The sequence below is a fragment of the Amia ocellicauda genome, chromosome 7 (genome assembly GCF_036373705.1).
Source record: "Amia ocellicauda isolate fAmiCal2 chromosome 7, fAmiCal2.hap1, whole genome shotgun sequence".
NCBI classification, from domain to species: Eukaryota; Metazoa; Chordata; class Actinopteri; order Amiiformes; family Amiidae; genus Amia; species Amia ocellicauda.
In genome coordinates this window covers 29,386,981-29,411,000 of record NC_089856.1, presented here as the reverse complement: position 1 = coordinate 29,411,000, position 24,020 = coordinate 29,386,981, and the positions used below count along the sequence as shown (strand labels likewise).

Genomic DNA, 24,020 nt, shown 5'->3' with positions numbered 1-24,020 from the left:
CAATCGTGTGATCTGTGTGAATGGCATGCTGTCCTCCAACCCTTCTGAGTCCTTCTTGACACCATCAGCAATATCCAAGAGTCTTCACACGCTACCGACAATCCAACATGCACATCCCCACTGGAGAACCCCGAACCGCATCATCTATATTCCATATTCTTCTATATTCCGTGGTGCTATTTTTAATATCTCCCATGAAGGACTGTAAACACTCCATGTCCTGTTTAAGGACTCCCAATAAAAGTTATACAAGGTAAAGACACATCCAATCAATCAAATTGGGTACCTCATGCAATTTTGTTTAAAAAGTGCTGCAAGTAACACTAGTAATCATAATAGATTTTTAAGATTCATTTTTTGTATATAATAGTAAAGGTGCATAGGGTTATTTTGTCTTTACAGGCTATTAATGACTGTCTGCTTTCGGACAATAATGCAATACACAAGCCCCCAACGTTTGGCTCATTACAGTATATGTGGCTTGCATAATTTAAATCTATGCATTGTCTTGAATAGGCGATTTGTTTTCCAGTCTCGCAATGAATGGCTTCCCTATTGCATTAAATTAGACCAACAGTTATCACTCAATGATTAATTGCAAACAAACCATCATCGATACCATTCAATTCGCAAATGGAGTGCAGGTGTAAATGTCTAAATGGTTTCGTTGCTGTCTTGGGCATCAGACAGACCAATTACCAACCCGTAATGCTATACACTTTCTGCAACTACACTTCAACCATACCCCAGCCACCCGCACATACCCTTTTGTGCAAATTGTCCAGTCCGGTCTAAAGCTGGTCGTAATCAATTCTGAAACAACATACAGAAATAAAAAATAAACAAACAAACACATGAATACATATTTCTAATAGCCATTTGGCAGAGGCATGTTTCGGTTCACTTAACATGCGTAACTTGGGTTGTAATGACCATTACCTATAGTTATTTACGAAAGGATGCCAACGCATTTTGCAATTGTCTTCCAACCACATTACAATTCCCCCCAAAACACTCAAAAAGATGTACACAAAATGAGAAAATGTAGCCGGGAATTGTCTGGTCCAAGTTATGTAATGCGCAGTCAACGGCTAAAAATAAACTGTGTTTGTCCTAAGGATCACACTCTTGTTGTAGGACCAGTTCAGAGGAAATAACGAGGTCTGGACCATTACTGAATGCGTTATCTTTACCGAGCACACTGTGTTGCATGTTTTGGATTTGGGTGGCACAGAAATCAGGGCATATCCGGAGGTTTTCAGCTACTGTGTATCAGAGAGCGGGGATGGTAGTCTAATACATGTCTCTTCTCTGGTCCCCTGGGCATCATTCCAAACACGGCTCTGGGACATTTGTCCAAAGGGCTTATTTAAATACATATATTGGTTATTCTTTGGTCTGGGGGGATGTAAATAGTACAATGTTTCGTTAACTGTTGAAATAATAATAATAATAATAATAATAATAATAATAATAATAATAATAATAATAATAATAATAATAATAATAATGTGCCTTGCGAGGCAGAGCAAGTCACTGAGCCTGTATTCTGTGTTTAATTCAGTTTATGTTCCCAGGATGGATCACAAAGGATCTAATCTTACTATGACAATAAATCACGTCGTGGAGTTTATCTGAACTTGAACCGCAGAATGAGAAACTCGTTTCCCTTTGGTGTCTGGGACTCTGTCGCTCACCTCTCAAATCCCCCTCTTTTAAACGAATAGGAAAACAAGATGAGATCATCATCATCATCATCATAATAAGACGAAGAAGTAGAAGAAGAAGAAGACATCAGCATAGGCTCATGAACGCTATTTCGTTTAATATGAATTGATGAAAGCTCCTGTCAGTTAGTAGCTTATCTAAGTACAACTGGGGCCAATAAACCTATCATTGAAACACTGATACGTGATGTGTGACGAAGATAATGTAAAACTGCAGATCAAGATAGACCGAACACGTTTCCCCTGCCGGGCTGCTGCTGCCCTGTGCGTCCCTGGCAGAAGCGTCGCATTCCCGGCGAGCTTCTCACTTCTCCCCCCGGGGTCCGGTGTGGGAAGCAGGGGGCTCCCGCTGCGCCTGCTAATCACAGGCTAGATTGAAGCCCCCCCTCCCCTCTTTCTCCTCACCACCCCCCCATCTCACCTCCTCCCCGTTTTGCAGGCACTTGTGTTGACTTTGAGGAGCGGGTAAGGCGGTCTGGACTGTATAAAACGCCGAGGCACCCTCACTGCCACAGCAGAAGCAGGTCTTCCGTGGCCAAGCAGTGGCAGTGCGCGCATGAGTCCAGGCAGCTGCCTTTCCTTTTTTAAACCGATTTCTTTTTTTTTTCTTCTGTAGGGATGCTGCTTTCTTTTCATTCTTGATTGTGCCGTCTTCTGAAAAAATACTATTTATTTTGTTCTCACCCCCCCCCCACCCCCCCCATCCTAAACGTTTTACTTGGGCGCTTCAATTCCTGTCAGCACTTGGCTCTGACCGGGTCTCTCATCCAGGACACATATTATTAGTCTTATTTAATTTTGAATGTGGAACTGAGGAGTAGTACCATTCATCACTTCGTTTTTGTAACGAGAGAAGAAAAAAAAAAAGGAAGGAAAAGAGAAAAAGAGAAGAAAGAGAAAGTTTCCAGTGAAGGCGAGCGGAGCAGCCAGCGTGTGTTTGGATGCTGTGCGAGTTGCAGGGATGAAGAGTTGCAGCTCGGCCGTTATCCTGTGTCTCTGTATCTGCGCCGGGCTGGAGTCCGGCCATGCTTTAAGACTCAAGTCCCCAGCGCTGCCCATCCAGTCCGAGAGAGAGCCTGGCCCCTCCAAGGGAATCTCAGGTAAGGACTCTGATATCGCTCAGCCGTTTTTATGCTATCCTTTCATGATTCGGACACCGAAAATGCGCATTTTCCCTTGTTACTGTCCAACGGATAATTCTATGCAAGACTACACAATAAGCAGTTCAACTGATTGTGTTATGCCGCTAGGGAGTGTAATTCTAGAACACAACAGCCAAAAAGTAAATGTTATAGATATTGATTGATATTGGTGTGCGACTGCAGGGATTCAAACTGTGTGCAATCGAAATATATTTCTAATTGTGTTTTGGTAGCTGTGGGATGGTTATTTGCGTATTTGCTTACTTGTGTATGGCTAGTTGTTGTTTTAATTAACTCACTAGATATGATCGATCACAGTTGAGGATTTACGCTTCTTAAGCACTTGAGGGTAACCATATATATTCTTATTAATGAACGTACACTAGTATAAAACTGCTAGTGTTTAATCTGACCCCAGGCACAATTTCCGATAGGCGTAGCTGCAGTGAGGTTGGTGTTTTTTTGTTATGAGCTTCTTCGTCTTATTTTAATGGCTATTGTGAATATTAACAGCTGCATTTATGTTAATCATAACGTGGTTTCGCAACAAGTTTGCCCAATATTCCGTCTTTTTTTTTTTAAATACCATTTTTAATAGGCATGAAAACTACAAAGCAAAACTCCAGGCGTGCAATATACAGCATTAGTCCACACCAATAAAGCGCGCTTGATCCTGGAAACCTTAATCAATAGACTTTCCATTACAGGGACATGATTCCTTCTGGAGTCACGGGGGAGCGCAGTTGCCAAGAGCTGATTTATTTCAAATGTTTGCAGCAAGAGTATTGTGTTCTAGCTCAGCCTGACTCGACTTGACTGTTTGAAGTAGTCACTTAATGAAAGAATAATGGGAACCAGCTTGTTAGCAGCTACGGCAACCGCATAATATCGCGTCAACAGTTCTGCCTCAGAGTCCTGGCACACCCAGGCGCTGGGCGCTAACTGAGCTTGTCGGGTTGGTAGTTAAACCTGAACGGGTCAGCAATGCAAGGGTCCTGCAGACTCCCAGGTGAGCTGAGCTAAGGTGTTCATTAATTCAGTGGTTCTCAACCCTACCCTGCTGGTTTTTGTTCCAACCGAGCTCTCAATTGCTTAATTGAACCCTTAATTGAATCATCATTTGGTTACATTTGAGGTTTTTTTAATTGTGTAACTGATCAAGCTGGTTCTTTAATAAGATAATAAGTTCCTTAGACAATGTTATACTTAACTTAAATCCCCTACTGTTTGAAATAAGGAAAAGGCTCTGATTTAGGAAATGATTAGTTACATTAAGGGTTCAATTAAGTAATGGAGAGCTCGTTTGGAACAAAGAACAGCAGGGTATGGTGTCCTCCAGGACCACGTTTTCCTGTTTCTGCAGCAGTATCATTATGGTTGTTGTGGTCGCTGTTGTTGTGGTTTGTACTTCAGGAATGAAAAGCATCTTTCCGAGTTGGAAAATCAGTGACAGACAACATGATCGCGCCAAGGGGGCATATATATAATACACAGAAAACTGTGCACACATTCTTGATTGTCGTTAAGGAAACAGTTTCATTTGTGTGCTTTTTCTATAAGGTTAAGATTGCCTACTGTAAACTTGAGATGTAAAGGAAAGCTCAATAAACAAGCAATCCTCTGGAACTGTGTGTGTGTGGGGGGGGGAGCATTTAAGTAAATTCCAAAAATGAATCCAAGCCTTTCTTACATTGTCTACGATGTATCCGCCATTGGGAGCCAAATTCTTTGTCATTCTGTCTGACGCCAATTTAGGAATTTACACCACCAGTCTTACGCCGAGGTCCAGCATTGTTGACATGCATTGTGTATTAATGCGTGTACAGACTGCGATCACAAACTGCGAGTCTGTACCGCAAAAGTATTCAACGGGTGCTTTGGGAATATCCACTTTCTTTATTGCGGCTATATATGTGGTGTATAGGAAGCTTGTTGACTGACTGAGTGCATTTCCCTAAAGCTCTGGATTTGTATGTTTTATTTTTGTTGTAATAACCAAATACAAATATGAAACCCAACATTGAGTGTTACAGAAATCCACAAATAAGATAAGACAGATATATCATGAGTAACGGAGTGCAGAAGTAGTGATGTATAATAATAAGGAATGTATACTATATATATATATATATATATATATATATATAAATATATAAATACAGTATTGTTTGTAGTTGCATTATTTATTACTTGTGATCTGGTGCATGCATGCTTCTGTCAATAGGAGGGCAGTCGACTGAAGTTCGCTGTTTCTTCCATCCTGATTTATGACTCCCTGTGCTGTGATAAACTATGCAACTTATCATGTGAAAAGTGTTTGGATCCAGCTCCCCCATTGGCTCTGGACATAACACCTGAGGAGTTTGCCAGGGATTTAGCTCTCGGATTGCGTTTCAGGTTGCTCTTTCGGAGGGAGATTCTACTCGCTGGAGGACACATGGCACCCGGACCTGGGAGAGCCCTTCGGAGTGATGCACTGTGTGATCTGCCACTGCGAACCAGTAAGCACGCCTGAGCTTCATTATGATGATGCACACATGCTTAGATCAGAGATTTGCAATGCTTTCATTTGTTGCCAACATGTAATCTATCCCTATAACCTTTTGAATGCTGCTGCTGATTCTAATGATTATTAGTTCTGGAACAATTAAATACTGAGGGTAAAATGCGCAAAAATCGAAACTGAGAACAGACCACTAGTAGAAAAATGTTAGCCTTTATTTAATTGTATTTAAAATGAAATTAAAATTATTTAAAAAAGAGTTTGGCAGTAGAACATCGTTTGAAAGGGTTCCCTCAAAGCCAGTGTACACGATAGGATTAACCAACTAAAATAACTTAATTTTCCACATCACTGGACCATTTCGCTCCTTCAGTGCAGCAGAGCGTTGGAGGGGGGTTGATGGAGTCTACTCCGCTTATTAGTCCCGGCCTCTGCGTGGGCCTTGCCGGGTCTTTGTCCTCCGTCAGCACTCCATTACAGAGGTGCTGAGGGGGGGGGATACACACCTCCCAGTGTCATTAGCGATTTCACAACACCATCACATGCCTGTTTGTCCTCTGTAATTAGGTGTCGGGAATACTGGTCACACTGGTTTTAATATCTCATTGAAAAACAACAGGGGGAATTAATTAGGACTAATAGAAATACTAATCATCATCATCATCATCATCATCATCATCATCATTTAATAATAATAATGATGATAATAGTAATCATTACTTATTTATTACCAATAGTAGTAGTATGACGGTATAATTAGCTCGTGTCATGCTGTATTACTGTAAAACCAGTAAAATAAAGTGTATATATCAATGCCTCTGTGTTGGGGGTGTTGAGCCTGATGATCCATGATAAAGAGAAGATGAGACTGACTCCTCTGTGGTTTAATGTTTAATTCTGCATGTTCAGGATTCAAGCACATTGCATTCCTTCATCTCATTTACTATGGCTGCTGATCATTTTTTTAAATGTATAGATTGCAGCCAAACAAACCAATAGTAAAAATAAAATGAAAATAATGCAGTATTGCATTTTTTTTTCTTCTTTTCTTCTTAAAGGTGCAGCAAAGAAACCGAAGGGGGAAGGTGTTTGGAAAGGTGAGCTGCAGAAACATCAAGCAGGATTGTCCCGAACCAAACTGCAGGGACCCCGTCCTGCTGCCTGGACACTGCTGTAAGAGCTGCCCTAAAGGTGAGGTCATGGCCGGGAAAATCCACATATTATGTGTTGTTTCTTATGCTTTGTAGTGGGGAGTAAAGTTCTCCAATGTGGGAGAATGACAGCGAGTAAGATTCTAACTTGGGTTCTATGACCGGGAGTGGTTGGAAATGTTTTTACAAATGGACCTGCATTTCTGACTGGATCACATATTTTTCCAATCACGGTTGGCAGTCAGAGCTCTTGACTACTGAGTTGCATGATTTGTTAAGAAACACACATATAATATTTCTCTCCAGACTCAACAACAACAATAACAATAATAATAAAATGTTTTCAGTAAAAATCCTGTCTCATACCATTTTCTAAGGTGTCATCTCCGATGCCCTGGTTTTGGTCCAGGGGTGTGGTGTGTCCCTTGATTCCTTCCCAAGAACTATTAAAACCAAATGCTACAAGTACTTTGGCTTTTTATAAATTCCCTATGACATAAGGGGTTGTTAGTGCTGTTTTAACAGTTGAGGGACATGGGCAAAAATAATAAACCAAAGCAGTTTGCTGTATTTAAAACTCTTCTGGAAGGGGTCAAGGGCACACAAGGGGATAGTGCTTTAGAGAAAACGACATAAAAATAGCCTTTTCCTGTAAAAATATTATGTGATCTAAGGAGAGAGAGAGTATAGGTTTATTACAGCTGTAACAATATATAAAAAAATCCCTACTTTTCAGAAGGTGCGTCTAATACATTGGAATGCCTCAGTAAAGCTGAACATAACTGGTTATTTCACTTATCAAACAATTAAACACAGTGTATAGAATTAATCAAGTTAGTTGTGCACCTGCGTGATTGCAGCAAAGCACCCAGTTCCACTTCCATTTACATTTGTGTTGTAAAAAACAGTTTTGTGAATCCGGTCGCACACAACGAACTGGGCCGTTGAATTGTGGCGATTACCTCAGGAGGCAGCAGTGCTTAAAACAGCAGACCTATTGTTCAGCTTTAGTGCAAAGTGTCAGCACCAATTCGACACAAACGGACACGGAAAGAAACAAACCGTGTTCTTAAGACCGCAAGAAGAGCCAAGTCCTGGAGTGGGATCCAATTGGAGGAGACAAACCTGTCAAGGAAAAGTGCCGAGTACGGCGAGGGACGGCAGTGCTGGGGAGCTGTTCATTTCTTTCACAGGATGTCTTCTCAGCCAGCCCTTCCTGTCCATTTCAGTCTAGACCGTTACAGGCAGCCCTGTTTCTGAAATGTCAGCAGGATATTTTGATTCTTACTCTACCTGAGTTATCACTTAACATGAGGAATCAGTGATGTAGGCAACAGGACACAATTGTGTCCATATCAACATATCTGCTACACTGCCCTGAAGGCTAACCCTCTTTTGTGTTGCTCAGCTCGCCTGCCTATGCTGGACAAGAAAGGAGCGGAGTCGGTGTTTGAAGGCTTCGAATACTTACAAGAGAAGGATGATCTCCACAAAACCTACAATGACCGTTCCTATCTGAGCACTGAGGATATCTCCCCAGGGGACAGCAGGACAGGTGAAACATCCTTTGCAACTTCTCCTCTTCCTCCTTCTTCTTCCTTGTTAAAAATTGTAGAAAGGAAAACCTTTGAGCTCTAATTATTCCCTTTCCTTGGTCTCCTAGAATTCGTGGCGCTCCTGACCAGCCCTGTGGACTCTTGGTCCATCGGTTCCAGCGGGGTGGCCCGTGCCAGGTTCACTCTGTCGCGCTCCAGCATGGTCTTCTCCATCACCTTCGAAAGGTATGACTCTCTTTGGACAGCTTGTACGACAGATGGTACAGCAACTACCAGCACTGACCCATGAATAGTTCTTGTGTTATTTCTTGTGTTCATTCCACTGCAGGAGTTTGACACATCCACCTGTTTGCCTGCTTCAACATTAAAGACCTGGGTTATCTCAGTGACTTGCAATTGGATTGGATTAGAAGGTCCAGTGGTTGACCCCCTCAGATTTACAATAGTGGTAGCAAGTCTTACAGTCATTAAGAGGGGATTGGGACTTCTGATTATTTGATCTAGTAGTAAAACTCTGTTATTTTTCTTTCAACTGCTCAGTCAGGCATTTTAAGGCCTTTATTTGGAGAGGGAATTAATATCTTCCTGGGACTGACACTCAGAGGGACGTTTAGAGCAGTTGAACAGTGTATTCCCCTCCTCTCCCTCTAACAGTGACAGATTATGTTTACAGTTGCGTTCTGAATAAGAGTATTGCAATAAAATGCATACTTTTCTTCCTCCAGGATAGCACGCCCGACCCACGTTCAATTCTTGGACAGAGATGGCAACACCTTGTTTGAATACAAAGTACCGAGGACCATGTCTCCAGACAGCAACATGGTAAGCAAATATATGTGAGATATGTGTTTAAAATTCAGCCTGGACCTGCAAACAGAAAAGCTTTCCAAACAAATCAACTCGGAGACACAAGATCAAGTGAAGTCGGAAGAACAAATCCTTCCGTGCGCCAGTCAGGCATACTTAACACTGCATACTTTCTGCCACATATTTCATTTCGAAATAATAAACTCTTAGGGCCATATTTAGCAATGCATGCAAAGGATACCGAACCAATAATTAAAACAGCACAACATGCAACGGTAATGAAAACAAGCTTGAATTTACTTGCATTTGGTACACTCTCAGGCAACTAATGTTTCTTTACGTAGCTTTTTTAATAGGCAAGGCTTTTGTTTCTGCTTTGCTTTGACGAAGGCTGTGCAAAGCTTCGGTGTGATGCGCCTCTTGTAAGCACACAGTATATTCTAGGGGTGATGTGTTTATGCTACAGCTCATTCTCTATGTGCTGATGTTGACACTGCTTTCAGAGAGAAGTGCATTAAGAGCAGTGAGTAATGATACTTTGCGAAACGCTCATGGATACACAAGGAGAGAATGTTATTGCTGGCTTTTGATGCTCTCCAGAATTTTGTTTTATTTTGTTAGACTGGATTGTCCAGCCCTGATCTAACAGAAATACCAGTATTCTGATCTCTGTGTCACAAAACAAACTGCGTTCCCGACTGCTCTTTGGTCCCATATGGTTCTCCCTTCTCCTTTGCACATGACCTCACTCAGTGTTTGTATTAATGGGCTGGTGTGCCAAGTACCAAGACGACATCATTTTTTAATGCTTACGAGCAAATTAGTGGGTTACACAGCAAAATGTAAAGTAAATATACATGCACTCATTCAAGCTGAGGTTTATTTAACAGGGATTAGGGCAATACTACATCATAAAGACATGCCATGGCTCTAATAACACTTTACCCACATGGCCATTGCCAATTTACACACAAGTCTTGTATCGAATTCCCTTATAATGATTTGGAGGACTTCTAAATAGCTGTGAAATGTTATTATAAAAGATTTCCCAAAAATGCCCCTTTTAAATATGTAAGGGACTTAACAAATACAGCATTCTAATTGGGCTTGGCCCTGTTCTTTTCCACCACTCGGGATTTCAATGATATTATAGCATTCACTTGAACTGAATTGGTACGTTATTAATCACAAGAAAAAATTATCCGAACCTGATATATGAGGTGTGCATCATTCTCCATTACCAAAAGCACCAGGACAACGGACAAAATACCAAAGACAACTTTTCACGAAGCCTAAACGTATCAGTCTTTTTGATATGCAAGAATGCATCAGTTTTGGTATACAGATGTATTTTCAGTTCACTTGGATCTCCTGACAGGTCTCAAGCTGTCTTCGTGCTTGATCTCTTAAATCTTCAATCCAGATGTGCGGAGGGCACTTTTTCTCTGCCTCAGCTGTCTGGGGTTGCTTGCTGAGGCTGAAAGCTGAGAGCTGATGTGTGTTATTAGCTACCTATTCCTGTGTTTGGTGCTGAGGGAGAGAGAGCTCTGTTGAGAGAGCACAGTCCTGCCAGCTCATCTTGGCATGGCATTATGAGGTACCAGGGTGCTAATCTGTAGACTTAAAAACCTTCCAGGAAAGACTGCAGTGCCTTGTATCTCTTTCTTATCCATGGGAGCAGTAGTGGTAATGGGATTATGTTTTCATAGATGACTTCAATTTAGGGTGGGAAGGGGTGGTGTGGGTGTGGGTGTGTGGGGGGATTAACACAGACACAAGACACGAGTACTAACCCTCTGCCTCATCGCCTCAGGTGTGCGGGGTGTGGAAGAGCCTGTCCAAGTCTCATGTCCGGCAGCTGCGATTGGAGCACCTGCATGTCTCCATGGTGACGGTAGGCAGCCAGAGGGAGGAGGTCCAGGGCAAGATCATCAAACACAGAGCTCTGTTTGCAGGTGTGTGCCGGTGTCTGTGCGTGGCTGCACCTCTATGTGGAAGTGTGTTCCAGATGTATGACCAAGCAGTGTTTAACACAGACTTTGACACAGCATATGCATTTTCTAAAGAGGTTATATTCTGTTTTCCTACTGGTCCAATGTGTTCCTCTGTTGTATGTTTTCACTTGGTCCTAATTTGACCAGATAATCAGTTCATTAAAAAAAATATCTTGCACTAGAACGTAGCTGCTGTGAGCTGGTAGAGAAACAACATGCTTTGAATCTGCAAAAACGTTTTGATTGCATAGATTGCATGGACTCAATCATCATTTTTACAGAATTAAACATTTTCGTTTTATGTGTGTGTGATGCAGAAACCTTCAGCTCCACGCTGACATCAGAGGAGGAGCATTCTGGGATAGGGGGCATTGCCATGCTGACCCTGAGTGACACAGAGAACAACCTGCACTTCATCCTGCTGTTCGAGGGCCTGCTGGATAGGAGAGAGCGAGGTGAGGGCAGAGGGAGAGGGAGAGAGAGATTTATTTTATTATTTGATTTCTTAGCAGACTATTTAACTTTTAACTTTTATTTGTACCTTATCATATTTATTCTATACTCTTTACTGTATCTGTAAATGCTTTGGCAACACTTGTATATACTTGTCATGCTAATAAAGCTAATTTTAATTTGAATTAGAGAGGTGAGGGGAGGGAGAGACAGGTCAGGGATGGGAGAGAAAGAGACATGAGGGGAAGGAGAAACAGGTGAAGAGGGGAGATTGAGAGGAGTGGGAACCCAATAGGATCTTGAGTCGTCTATGCCAGACGTATCCGTGGCTTTTTGAACATCTGCACATATTTTACATATAACCCCAATCCTAGCCCTGACTTTAATACCAACACCCACCCTACACCACCTAAACCAAACCTTTGACTGATGATGCTATGTCTTGTTTTGTCATCAGAGCATACCCTTGTGCCCATCCGGGTTCAACTGCGGTACCGCCAACATGTGCTGAGAGAGATCCGAGCCAACGTCACAGCCCATGTGAGTAACCCTGAGCTCCCCCAGACACGCCCTGCAGCAATGATGTGCACTGACAACTCACAAAGACCTCTATATTCTGTGCAATCCTAAAGGATGCCCTAAGCAGCGCATCTGGCTTCATAACATCTCTTTAAATCCGCCAAATCTCGAGGGAAGTCCTCGCAAGGCTGGGAAACCAAAGCCATGGGAATCTGTGGCCCTTTCAGTTGGATTCTCCTGCCTTAAATATTTAATATAAACATGTATCATATATTTAAATTTTGAACATGGGAACATAAGACATTCAACTCATAATAGGAGACAATTCAGTCCATCTTGTTCCTAGGTCTAAAAATGCATATGTATTACTGTAAATGTGGGGATCATTTCCATTTCGATATGGTAAATATGTATTGAATGTACTGACAGTTCAGTGACCCTCCAGGCTGAGAAGGGAGAGGTACTGTGCCTGTGATTCCAGTTGTAGGTGGTCCAGGCATCATTTTTCAGGCAAACACTTCTAAAACCTTTCAGGGTTGTTATATTCCACTTACACTGATGGCGCCGTTTATTAAGAGACCTTGGCACCCTGCTAATTAACCCGACTACTGCACATAACTGTGGGCGCTGGGGCTGATTAGTTGCTGTGCTTACGAAATAAAATAAAAAAAACCTGAGGAAGCCATGTGATAACTGGGATCTCCTCTATTCCCCGGCGGTTGCGTCGGTTAATTTCCTCCACTATACACCAGCTCTGGAGATTTATGGACTGCAACAGCTATTGTTTTTACTGCTACAAAAGATGGCCCAGCTAACCAACTCCAAACACATGTCAATGGTTATTAGTCTGCGCTGTAAATCTGCACAGCAATCTGAGTTATGAGAGATCTGGTTTCAATCTGCTGGGATTTGTCTGCAGCAGGAGAAAAGATACTTGCGTTGCTGTGCAGCGTGGAGGACAGATAGCAATGGTATGCACAAACAAAACCCTCCACATTTAACTCTGGGCCGCCCAGGGCTCATTAGAAAGTGTTTATTTTGTGTTCCAAGAATTATCAGCATGAGGAAAGAGAAACAGAGATGGCCAAAGCTTTACCTCTGCTCCTCTGGCTCAGGGATCAAGACCCCCATCTCAGTAGTTTGAACAGGACAGCTGAGCAGATGAATGTTCTCCTCCCTCTGCCGTGTGAAAGACCCTTTACAAACACATGGAAAATTGCATTGCGAATTCCTCAAGGTGCACTGAGCAGACGCAAGCCATAAAGCGTGGCCGGCGGGAACTCTAGCACTCTCATGAATCAAAGAACAACCCTGTCCACAAAGACATTATGACCACCGTTTTCATCAGGATTTCTTGCAGGAGTTAGTGCCTAATCTGCACCTACTAGACTTGGGTCTTCATTTTTTCATGGCTACCCACTGAGATCTCTGCCTCAGACTGATTAGAAACCTGTACAACATATTTCAAGGGATGAACAGATTCTCGTGTTCTTATCTTAGCCAGTCCCGTGTCTTCCAGGTATTTAGTGAATGATGGTAAAGAGATACGATGTGCTGAACTGTGACTCTTGACGAACAGGGTTGGTTGGCTGTTGCTCTTCTGCCTCGAAGATGTTTCACCTGAACCTAATAACAGTAACACGAGTTAATCGAAGGTGGTTGCCTGGTGAATGTTTTCTGGTTTCAGGTTGAGTAAAATGTCTTTGTTTCCCCTGCCCTCCACCCCCAGGACCCTGATTTCGCAGAGGTTCTGACGGACCTCAACAGCCGTGAACTGTACTGGCTGTCCCGCGGACAGCTGGAGATCGCTGTGGAGACAGAGGACAAGGACCCACGCCGCATCTCCGGGTTCATCAGTGGGAGGAAGTCCTGTGACAGTACGTGAATAATATCCACCCTTTCCTGACAAACTCTTATGCATACTAATGACATAACGACATGCCAATGAGACAAATGTTCTCTTGTGTACTTCACACATTATACCTATAAAGCAGTCACCACCATGCTGCTTTTTTTATTCAAAGAGATAAGCTAATGCCTACTGTTGTAGATCAGATTAGAGTGAAATATTTATATTACCTTTCCTGCAAGCATTCTAGAAAGGCTAATGTGTCTCCTCAGGGGAGATTAGGAACTCAAACAGGTGTAATGTAAGCATGGTCGAGATTGCCTAAACTGCAGGGAGCTCTTTATTGAGGACTGACATAAAGATGTGTGTAGCAGCACTGTTCTTTTCAAGGGCTCGATTTGATAGTATCTTAAAACACCATTACGCACTAAAAAAAGTTATGTGTATCCTGTGGATTTTTCACAAGAGGTGTCTAATAATGGCCGCCAGGCTGCTAAAAAGGGATTTATAACAGTCGTGTTTTTGTGGTGTGTTTTTGGAATACTCTGAGCTGCGCTGAAGAATTTGACATGAAGTCCAGCAGACACATGTTCCACCTTGTCTTCTCCTCTCTTTCCACTGCCAAGCCCTCTGCCGGCTGAACCACACTTTCCTTTGCTGCTGTTCCAGTTCTATGATTAATTGCTTGACGTTATGGATGAGGAATTCTGTTCTGCAACCAAGCTCTCCCCTTCCTTGGGGTTGACATCACTGTAAAGTTGCAGCTAAAGGTTTCAACGCAGGGTGCAGATTGCAGCCGACTCCTTACGAGGGCTACATCTCCTTACGAGTGGCAAAGTCTTGTGGAACTGAAATGATGCTCCCCACCCCATACGTGGTATTTCTAATGATGCATCGCAGAATGCCATTCCATTCCCATAACGGGGGGGATGTTGTATAAGTTTCCCAAGGAGGGATTAATCATCAGGGTTGTACAAGGGTACCAATGGCTACCCAATTCTGGTTTGGTTTGTAAAGGATGGTGAGATCAGAACACAGGGAGGCAAGAGAAATCTGCCAGACTCCATTAATGCTGAAAAGGTTGATACACTGACCAATACTTGGCAATCTTCTGTAATTCTAAGCACAGTTATGCTCATTGTGTGAAATTATTAACTAATGATGAACTATTACCTTTGTTTCATGTTTTTATATTGTTGGGCAATGCATTTACCAAATGTGAGTTACATAGATGCCCTTACACTGATCTGAAATTGTTCAATTGTTTGAGATTCTAGCCTCTTCCATGTGTAAAACTGTTAGCTCACCCCCTTACTCTGTCTTCAGCTATCCAGAGCGTGCTGTCCAGTGGAGAAGCTCTGACTCCTGGTAAGACAGGTGGAGTGGGCTCAGCTATCTTCACCCTCCATGACAACGGCACACTGGACTACCTGGTAAGGAACTGTAGCATACATAACCTAAATTTTGTAATTCGTTTAAACATCAGTGTGACAAGTCAGCATAACATATCTATTTTTATTTAATGGGGCTTCAAAGTACAGTAATAAAGGCAGTTTGTTCTGTTTGGGAGTCAGTGGTGGAGAGAGAGAGCGAGGGAATTTCCACTAAAACCAGTCTCTGCCCCTGTGTGTCCAGGTGCAGGTGGTGGGCGTGTCCGGTAAGGTGGTCGGCGTGACGATCGAGACAAAGCCGCGGCGGAGGAGCAAACGCACTGTTCTGCATGACCTGAGCGGAGAGTACCACGATGGCCGCGCCACTGGGACCTGGGTCCATCTGGAGGCGCGCCACATCCACATGCTGCTGCAGAACGAGCTCTTTATCAATGTGGCCACGGAAGACCACCAGGAGGGGGAGCTGCGGGGGCAGATAACCTCCCTGCTGTACAGTGGGCTGGATGCCAGGAGGCATGGTAAGACACCCCCTGTAAACTGTAGATGGCTGGTCCGAATCCAGGATGTGCCACTTGTAGTCGATTCTATTGGCACTGCCAGAAGTGGAAAATGCCCCATAATGGTGCCTTTGGGTGTTACAAGGTATTGCTAAGCAGTGTTACAAGAGTGTCCACACCAGCTCTGGTAAAAAGCCTCTGATTATTTTGGTATTACACACCACCGGGCCTTCATGACTGTTTTTGGATACACTAATATTATTGCTTTCTCATTAGACCAGGTTTGCTACTAAGCTGTAGGGCTCTTTTCAGTTTGGGTGATTTTATTGATGCTCAACCTTGTGTCTCCACAGAGGTCCCAGTGCCCCTGGCTGGCCAGATGGTGTCACCCCCCGTACAGACCAGTGCTGGTGGACATGCCTGGGTGTGGGTGGACGAGCGATGCCATCTGCACTACGAGATCGTTGCGGCCGGGCTGAGCAAGACCGACGACGTCACCATCAACGCCCACCTACATGGCTTCGCAGAGATCGGGGAGCTGGAGGACAGCAGCCCCACTCACAAGAGGCTCCTCATGGGCTTCTACGGTTCCCAGGTAGGCCTCAGCACACAGACAGGGCAAGAAAGTAATACAAACTCACATGAACTGAGCTGGGTTATTATCTAAACAAGTCCAACTCTCCCAAGATATGTAAGTTGGCTGTAAGTGTGATGTGCATTCCTCTGGAGAGACTGGTTAATTTCCAGAGAGAGTGTTTGTTCTCCCTTGTGTCTCCAGAATTCTTCTTCTATCGTTTATCAACAGTTTTCCCAGTCAAGTCAAGTAGTTTATTCACACTGACATTAAACAAATCTAAAAAAATATTTGAGCCTGAGTATTAACAAAAATCAGGCTGCTTTCTGTTGCTCTCAGTTTTGTAAATGCCCACTTTATTTTCCATGTTCTAAAAATATGTTTTCTGTGCGGTGTCAGCTTATCCTGGGTATTTTATACTTGCCAAGCAGTTGGGTGTGTTTGTAAAATAACCTGCAGTGTGCTGTTCAGGAGTCTGAGTCACTGGAGGAATTCAAGCAGAGTGCTGATGGGATTCTGGGATCATTAAGCTCTGGGCAAGACTGAAGGGTCTCCGCTCCTCTGTTAGTTTGATTAAGTTCATCTGTGTTATGGCTGACGGTGTGACCATGTCTGTTTGTCCGTAGGCACAGGGTGTACTCAGAGACCTCAGTATGGAACTCCTACAACATCTGGACAGAGGGACAGCTTTCATCCAGGTCAGCACCAAGATCAACCCCAAGGGAGAGATCCGAGGACGGGTAGGTCATGATCCCTGACACACACCACACTTCACGCTGTCCCTGCCCCCTCCACCTTTGCATCAACAGAGTCAAACAAATGCACACCGAATGGACAGTGGAGCTTATGTGAGTGTGTGAACCAAAAGAGCCAGTTCACACATTTTATTCCTCCTCCCTTTGTGATTGTTAAAGGACTGTAGTTGGTGCCAAAAATGCTGCGGTGGTGCTTCACTGGAGCTGCTATGTTTACTTCCCAGACCAGGCATTTACAGTATTGTATAACGGGAAAGGGGGAAGTTCCAGGCTATGTCACCCACTGGACATTTGGCCTAATCCTTATTGCACTATTGGAACACAGATGTATTGGATTTTCAGTTTAGCACCCTGTCCCCCTGGCAACATCCTGCCCGCCTGCTTGTCTACCCTGTCACTTCTCCAAACCTCAGAGAAAGGGCTGTCAGTTGGGGCCTGGCATGGGGAGACTGGGCTGAAGAGAAGGAGTGGCAGCTGGAATCCAATAAAAGGGATATTTAATAGCAGCAGCTAATCTTGCGCTGTTTGTGAAAGCAAATGTGTTAAATATGTTGCGGAGACATCTGCACCCCAGCGAGGGTGGACAGGGGCGTGGTGGGGGAAGGATTGACAAGGATGTATAGACCAAACAAAACAAAACATCATGGAAAAACTTGTTGTTAAAGAAATTATGAAACTCCAAAAACAGAAACAAAACAAAAAAAAAAGAAAATAGAGGAAAGAAAAGTATTCTTGGAGATTTATTTCCTTGTCCTCAGCTCCTGCCAAGTCATTTGTGTGAAATATTAGGCTGAGGAGCTGCCAACAAACAAAAACCTCTCAGCTCTCCAGCAGCCCAGTGATGGCGAATGGATGAATCTCTAGTGCTCGGACTGTTACCTCCTTCAGGGGCTAATGCTTTACCTGTAATCTGTCTTCAGAAGGTGCAGAATTTCAAAACACCTCATTAGACTGCGGTTACTGTCCAGGGCATAATCCACACCAAAATCCTTACCATTCAAAAATATTGTATTGCCTGTGGCACTGTAGTTAGCAGGTTCCATTTATTATTAATCCAAGCATCTTTTTCATATATTGCTTGCATAACCTAATATGTAGAGTTTAAATACATAGCTATGTTTACCAAAATGTTCAGACCTTGCCATTTTAGACATATGTAGGCTCTTGCTCTATTAATCTTCAAAAAGGACCTCAGTGTGGAACATCTTAACACAGGCCTTCTCCCCCTGTCTGTACCTGCAGGTTCATGTGCCCAACAGCTGCGACTCTGCACCTGGTCTGGACCTGGGGGAGGAGGAGTTTGATGACGGTCCATACCAGGCGGCCCGGAGAGACCCCGAGACGCTGAGGAAAGACCCCAACACATGCTTTTTCGAGGGGCAATACAGAGCACATGGTTTGAGTTGGACCCCGGAATACAACAACTGCTTCACCTGCATCTGTCAGGTACTGCATCAGGGCCACTGTGAGATCGTCCATATTTTCTCTCTAAATAAAATGTGTATAGGATACTGTGGTGCTTAGTTCCAAGTTATTCATTTGTGGTCTCATTGTGTTTCTCTCTCTGCATCCCTCTGTTTGTGTCTGTAGAAGCGCACTGTGATTTGCGATCCCATCATCTGTCCAGTCTTGACCTGTACACGCACCATTCAGCCAGAGGATCAATGCTGCCCAGTATGTGATGGTAAGAATCCCACACTCTCACCCACACATACAGTGTGTTCGTTCAGTATTACTCTGTATGTGAGTTCATCAGTATGCAGAATGGAGCAATTTGGGTAACTGTTCTATAGGATATCATTGTAGAAAACCATATAAAGTGACAGTAATGGGGCTGGCATTGTCTCAAGCTGCAATGCTATGTAAATGGAGAGTTTACAGAATGGGCAGGAAATCCAGAATTACCCTGTTCCAGGTCCTTAACTTACTCCCCACCTCTCTTTCTTGTACAGAAAGGACAGAACCACAGGCTGTCAAAAGCTTGGATAAATCAGAAGAACATCCTGAAGGTGAGAGCTTCCTTTTCATCTACAGTGGCTTTAATCAGTTGTTTCGCCAAGAAATTATACAGTGGAATGCAGAGCAGAACCCAAGTAGACTGTCATGACTGCCAAGAAAACAGATGAATAGAGACAAAAATATCCATCTTTCTTTCTGCTATCTGTACACATGCTCTGCTCCATCTCTCCCCTCTCTCTCTTTGAATTTTCTTTCTGTTCCATCCTGGCCCCCACCCCCTCTTCACTCTCTGATGTATCTGACATGGCAAGTCCCCCCCAGCAATCATGGCTGAAGTGAACTAAACCTTGTTATTTTTTCCTTCTTGTTCCCCCAGGCTGCTATTTTGAAGGAGATCAGAAAATGCACGCCCCTGGTACCACCTGGCATCCCTTCGTCCCCCCTTTCGGGTACATCAAGTGTGCCATCTGTACATGCAAGGTGAGTGGGCCCAACCAAAGTGTGATTTCAACCTGAGTAGCTTTGGAGATACTGAACTGATGGACTTTTGATGTTAATGCTGCTGGGGTTAAGGAAATCTGATAAGTAACAGTGAAAGCAAGAGTCATTTTGAGCGGAAATGTCTGTAAGATGCTAGTGTGCCTAACCTGGTCCTCTGTGTGTTTCTGTCTCTGCCAGGGAGCCACGGGAGAGGTGCATTGTGAGAAGGTCACCTGCCCAGCACTCACCTGCAGTAAGCCAATCAGACGCAATCTGGCCGACTGCTGCAAAGAGTGCCCAGGTACACTGCCCCTTGATGTGTCTTTGCTTCCTCTCTATAAAGGCTACCTGTCCCGGGTTGGGATTTTTAGAATTTTTAGAAAGTCACACACTCGGAGCAATGCCTTATTCAGGATTGAAGTCATAGCAGACAGAAGACAACTCGATAAACAAAGAGCATGAGACAAAGTAGACAGTTATTTGCATTCCTGGCACCTTGGCCAATTTCATCATTTTCATCAATTTTGCATGCCATTGCAGGGGACTGACCGTTAATACCATGGGTGTGGACATTCTGTGGGAAACCGCACTATTTTTTGGGAAGGGGGGAGGATTAAAGTCTCTGTCATAGCAATGGTACTTCACAGTGTCCAGAAGCAGCTGTCATGTAGACGCCCCAGGCTGTGCAGTGTCAGTGAGGGGGTGAACGCCAGGCTCACAGCCTATTTGTTGGTCTTGCAGAGGAGGAGAAGGATCCCCTGGAGCACACGGACATGATGCAGGCCGACGGCACAAGCCACTGCAAGTTTGGGAAGAACTACTACCAGAACAGCGACAACTGGCACCCCCACGTGCCTCTCTTTGGGGAGATGAAGTGCATTACCTGCTGGTGTGATGTGAGTATCCCAGAATGCCCTCCCCCGCAGTTTATGCCCTCACACCAATCATATGGCAAGATTCCACTGCATATTTTAGCAACAACAGTGTATTTTGTCATTTATATTAAATCTACAGTCCCCCCCCACCAAAGTACAAACTACTACTATCGTTAGTACTACTACTATTACTGTGAATATTACTACTACTAATACTAAAATAAGAATAATTAATCATTCAATGATCTTCCCTAGACAAACACACACACACACACACACACACACACACATACCACCTTGAGCATGCTTGTAGACTTGAGGCTGATGCTGACGGACCCCTTCTCTTGGTCTCTCCAGCATGGTGTTACCAAGTGCCAGAGGAAGCAGTGCCCCATTCTGACCTGCAGCAACATCATCAGGAGAGAGAGCAAGTGTTGTCCAGAATGCCAAGGTAAGGGAATTGAGAGCAAGTTATTTCAGGTGTTGAGATCTGCAGACTGCTGTGCAACAGAGACTGGCCAGTTGAGGGGTCCCAAATAATGGCCCTTCGAAATCCCTAGCACCTGCTCCTAAATTAGGTACCTGAACAGATTTCTAGTCAATATGGTTGATGTCAGAGCTCTGCAGAGCAAAGGATTGGAATTTCTGTGGTAGAACGAGAGCCCCCACTGTAGCTTACAGTAATGGAGCTAGAATCTTATTTGTGTTCTTTCTAATTCGAATGTTGTGTGTTGTGCGCAGATGTGAACTCAAAGGAAGATGAGGAGCCACTGAAATCGCCCGAGAAGAAGCGCAACTGGAGATATTAACCACCCTGAGGTCCCCTGCTGTCTTTCACCCAGGATTGGCCACAGACTGCACGCTGGCCTGCTCCCCACACTCACACTTTGGATTTGTAATGAAACAAAGCAGAGTGAAAGATAGAGAGAGAGAGAGAGAGAGAGGGGGGGGGGGAGAAAGCACCAGAACGGCAAAGAGGGAACTTGTAAGACACCAATGAAATATGTGCTTTGGACACGGGAGGGAATTTATACTCTGCATACTGCACATAAGAAGGAGGACAATACCTATTGCTTTAATTCTTTTTTAATTTCCTTGCCTTTTTATGTTATTTTATTTAACTTTGACTCTGAAGACTGCGGGTGTCACCTACCACCTGCACACAGACAGACAACTGCCTTCCTATCTGCATCTTCTAATTTAATGACCAAAAAACATTTTCATCAACGGTTTCTACCACCCATCACTTCTTAAAACATCCAACTCCTGCCTGCTGTCACCTTGATGTCCAGTATCAACATGTCTTCCTTTGAACGCCTGGCTGAAAGACATCCCAGGAAATGTACATTCTTTACAATTCAAGTCCCGAAAATCAATGCTCTGGGAATTGTTTCCAGCAATGACAGAGGAGTGGATTGAAAACCTGTCCCACTGCTGTGAAAGACTCCCTGCCAGCCCACTGCAAATATTCAGCTCGGATAACTTAGCCTGGCTCATTTGGCTCCACTTGGGAAGCGTGGGATCAGCACAGTTCCCCTCTTATAATGTGGTTTTGAATGAGCCAAGCATGCTTAGTGTGCCTATTGCTTAAACCATCCCCTACAGACAGGTTTTGATGCTGGGACCCTTCAAAGGAAGTTCTGCCCGGCTGTTTTCTTGCTCTACAGCTGGGAAAGACCTCTTTTCTGCGGACGGCTGTGATTCACTGGGTGCCTCTGTTTGGGTACTGGGGGCAGGGCCAGTTTTGGGGGCAAAGCAGAGTACACATACAGAGGAAAGACCACCCAAATCTGATATGGGAATGTTTTGGTCAAGCAATCACATAATTTTTCTCCATGACCTCAGACAAGGAAAATCTGGTCCATTGTGATTCAAGGTATTTCCTTTAACATTTTTCTGAGAATGGAAATTGCATAAAGAGACCGAACTGAGGGGATGATGGGGGATTTATTGTCTATCCTAACAATGCCTGGATTCTTCCCCTATCATGGCAGAAAAGGTGTTCAGGTTTGCCCTCAGTTTCTCAGTAATCAAATGAATGAACACTTGAGTTAACGTTAAGTGAATTGTACCTAAACCCCCACTTAGCTATAATCTTTGTGTTAAACCACAAAGATTCCCATTCTGTTTTACATAGACTTTTATTAAAGCCACAGAGTTCTTTAAAGGATCTTAAAATGGTATAATAAAGGGGATCTGTTGAAGTGCAAATGAGCCTTAATGATTGTCAGTGTTATTGTGGTGCTAATGTACAAAGCAGCTGAACTGACAGTCTTTAAACGCAACTCTGTGAGCCATTTAGGTTTAGCTTCCTCTACTCTCTCTTTTAAAACAAGAGGTACAGGGTAAACCAAAAACTATTTTCCATACGGTTTGGATGTCCGTCTTTGTACTATTTTTTATTCATGGGAACTTTTTAGTAAAACAAAAAAGTAAAGGCTATTTCTCGCACAGACGTCAGGATATTTCTGTGCATGAAAGCAGACTGGGACCCATTATGGGAAGGACAGCTTCTTGTATGTTGTAAACCACACGCCATATAACCTTCAAACCATCTTCAGACACCTGCTCTGCAGAGCCAGGCTGATCAGTCTCCCAGCACAGTGTACAGGGGGGCTTTGCTTTAGCCATCCCACCCCAGGGATCCCCTGCAAAGGGAAGAGGAAATGACTGGACATCCAGGAGGGCAGAGGAGTGAGAGTAAAAGAGAGCAGGGCTGGAGGCGGGTGTGTATGTGGGGGGGGTAATGGATTTGACAGATTTGTACACACACAGGATGGATTTGTAAATATGTGTGTGTGTGTGTGTGTGTGTGTGCTGCCTTTCATATGCATTGTGTTACTGGCCTGCTGCAGAGAAAAGAGTGACAGTGGGTCCTTTTTGATGCCCCTCCTCTTTCTTCCCCATTTCCCCAGTGGGGTCCGCAGAACTGGTGGTGGTCTTTGTGTTGCAGTAAAAGGATGCCCATGCTGTGCTGTAAACAGCCAGGGATCCTGTTGCCATGGGGACTGGTAGACCACCTGTATAGTGTGAGTGGGGGGTGTATCTGGTTTGGAGACAATGCAGGGTCTTTGTAGAGCAGCTCAACTACAGGGGCAAACATGGACACTAGATCACCAGGTTTGCTTTGACTTTTGGTGCACATCTGTCCAGTTAAAGGCCACTGCGCGTAGGTCACTCTGTGCCTCGATCAAAGTATTCATCCCTCTGAATCATGTGTCATGAGTGGGTTTCATTTAAAGCGGGTTAGACATGTAGCTGGGTAATTGTAAGGGTTTTAAATGGAAATTGTCATGAGCTGCCCTCCGGATCCAGTCAATCCTACTCTCTCTCTAAGGTACGCTGGACTCTGTTTGCACAGGGTCAGAGCATGGCATTGCAGGGTCCCTACAAACTAGTGTGTGCCAGGTTCCTTTCATTTCTGTATTTTTTCAGCAACATTTTCTGTCTTATTATTGTATTTTTTTTATTTGTATTATTGTTATTGTTATTATTTTTATAATTATTATTATTATTATTATTATTATTATTATTATTATGAATAATAATTAGTTTTCTTTTTTTGTATTTATTGAATGTGAGGAGAAAAATAAAATAAAACTTGCAAATGAAGTCAAAACGTTTCCAAAAGCTGCCTGCTCTGGTCTGCCTGGGGAGAAGGCATTTGTGACACGAACCTGCACCCCATCGGCCTACCTGTCTCACTACTGCACACACTCTCACTCCTCTTCCCTCACTCTATCCCATTCCCCGTCCATCCAGCACAATCTGCCTCACCCTCCCATCAC

The 24,020-nt window shown here is 43.7% G+C and overlaps 1 protein-coding gene across 1 annotated transcript; it reads left to right on the top strand.

Annotated features, from left to right (window-relative positions):
• The first annotated feature begins 2,437 nt into the window (after positions 1 to 2,437).
• Positions 2,438 to 23,844, top strand: chrd (chordin). Its single transcript, XM_066709053.1, has 22 exons — positions 2,438 to 2,827; positions 5,267 to 5,370; positions 6,431 to 6,563; positions 7,932 to 8,078; positions 8,187 to 8,304; positions 8,805 to 8,901; positions 10,700 to 10,841; positions 11,198 to 11,335; positions 11,791 to 11,873; positions 13,582 to 13,729; positions 15,028 to 15,134; positions 15,337 to 15,610; positions 15,943 to 16,184; positions 16,790 to 16,903; positions 18,161 to 18,364; positions 18,509 to 18,602; positions 18,871 to 18,927; positions 19,254 to 19,357; positions 19,556 to 19,658; positions 20,099 to 20,253; positions 20,590 to 20,683; positions 20,974 to 23,844. The coding sequence occupies exons 1-22, from the start codon at positions 2,689 to 2,691 to the stop codon at positions 21,039 to 21,041; spliced, it is 2,865 nt and encodes a 954-aa protein (XP_066565150.1). The 5' UTR covers positions 2,438 to 2,688; the 3' UTR covers positions 21,042 to 23,844.
• Positions 23,845 to 24,020: the final 176 nt, after the last annotated feature.

Excerpts from the sequence above, each read along its gene's own strand:
- chrd (XM_066709053.1), top strand. The coding sequence starts at position 2,689 with ATGAAGAGTTGCAGCTCGGCCGTTATCCTGTGTCTCTGTATCTGCGCC. Across the intron at positions 15,611-15,942 it reads GCTGGATGCCAGGAGGCATG|AGGTCCCAGTGCCCCTGGCT; the intron begins GTAAGACACCCC and ends GTGTCTCCACAG. Across the intron at positions 19,358-19,555 it reads GTGCCATCTGTACATGCAAG|GGAGCCACGGGAGAGGTGCA; the intron begins GTGAGTGGGCCC and ends TGTCTCTGCCAG.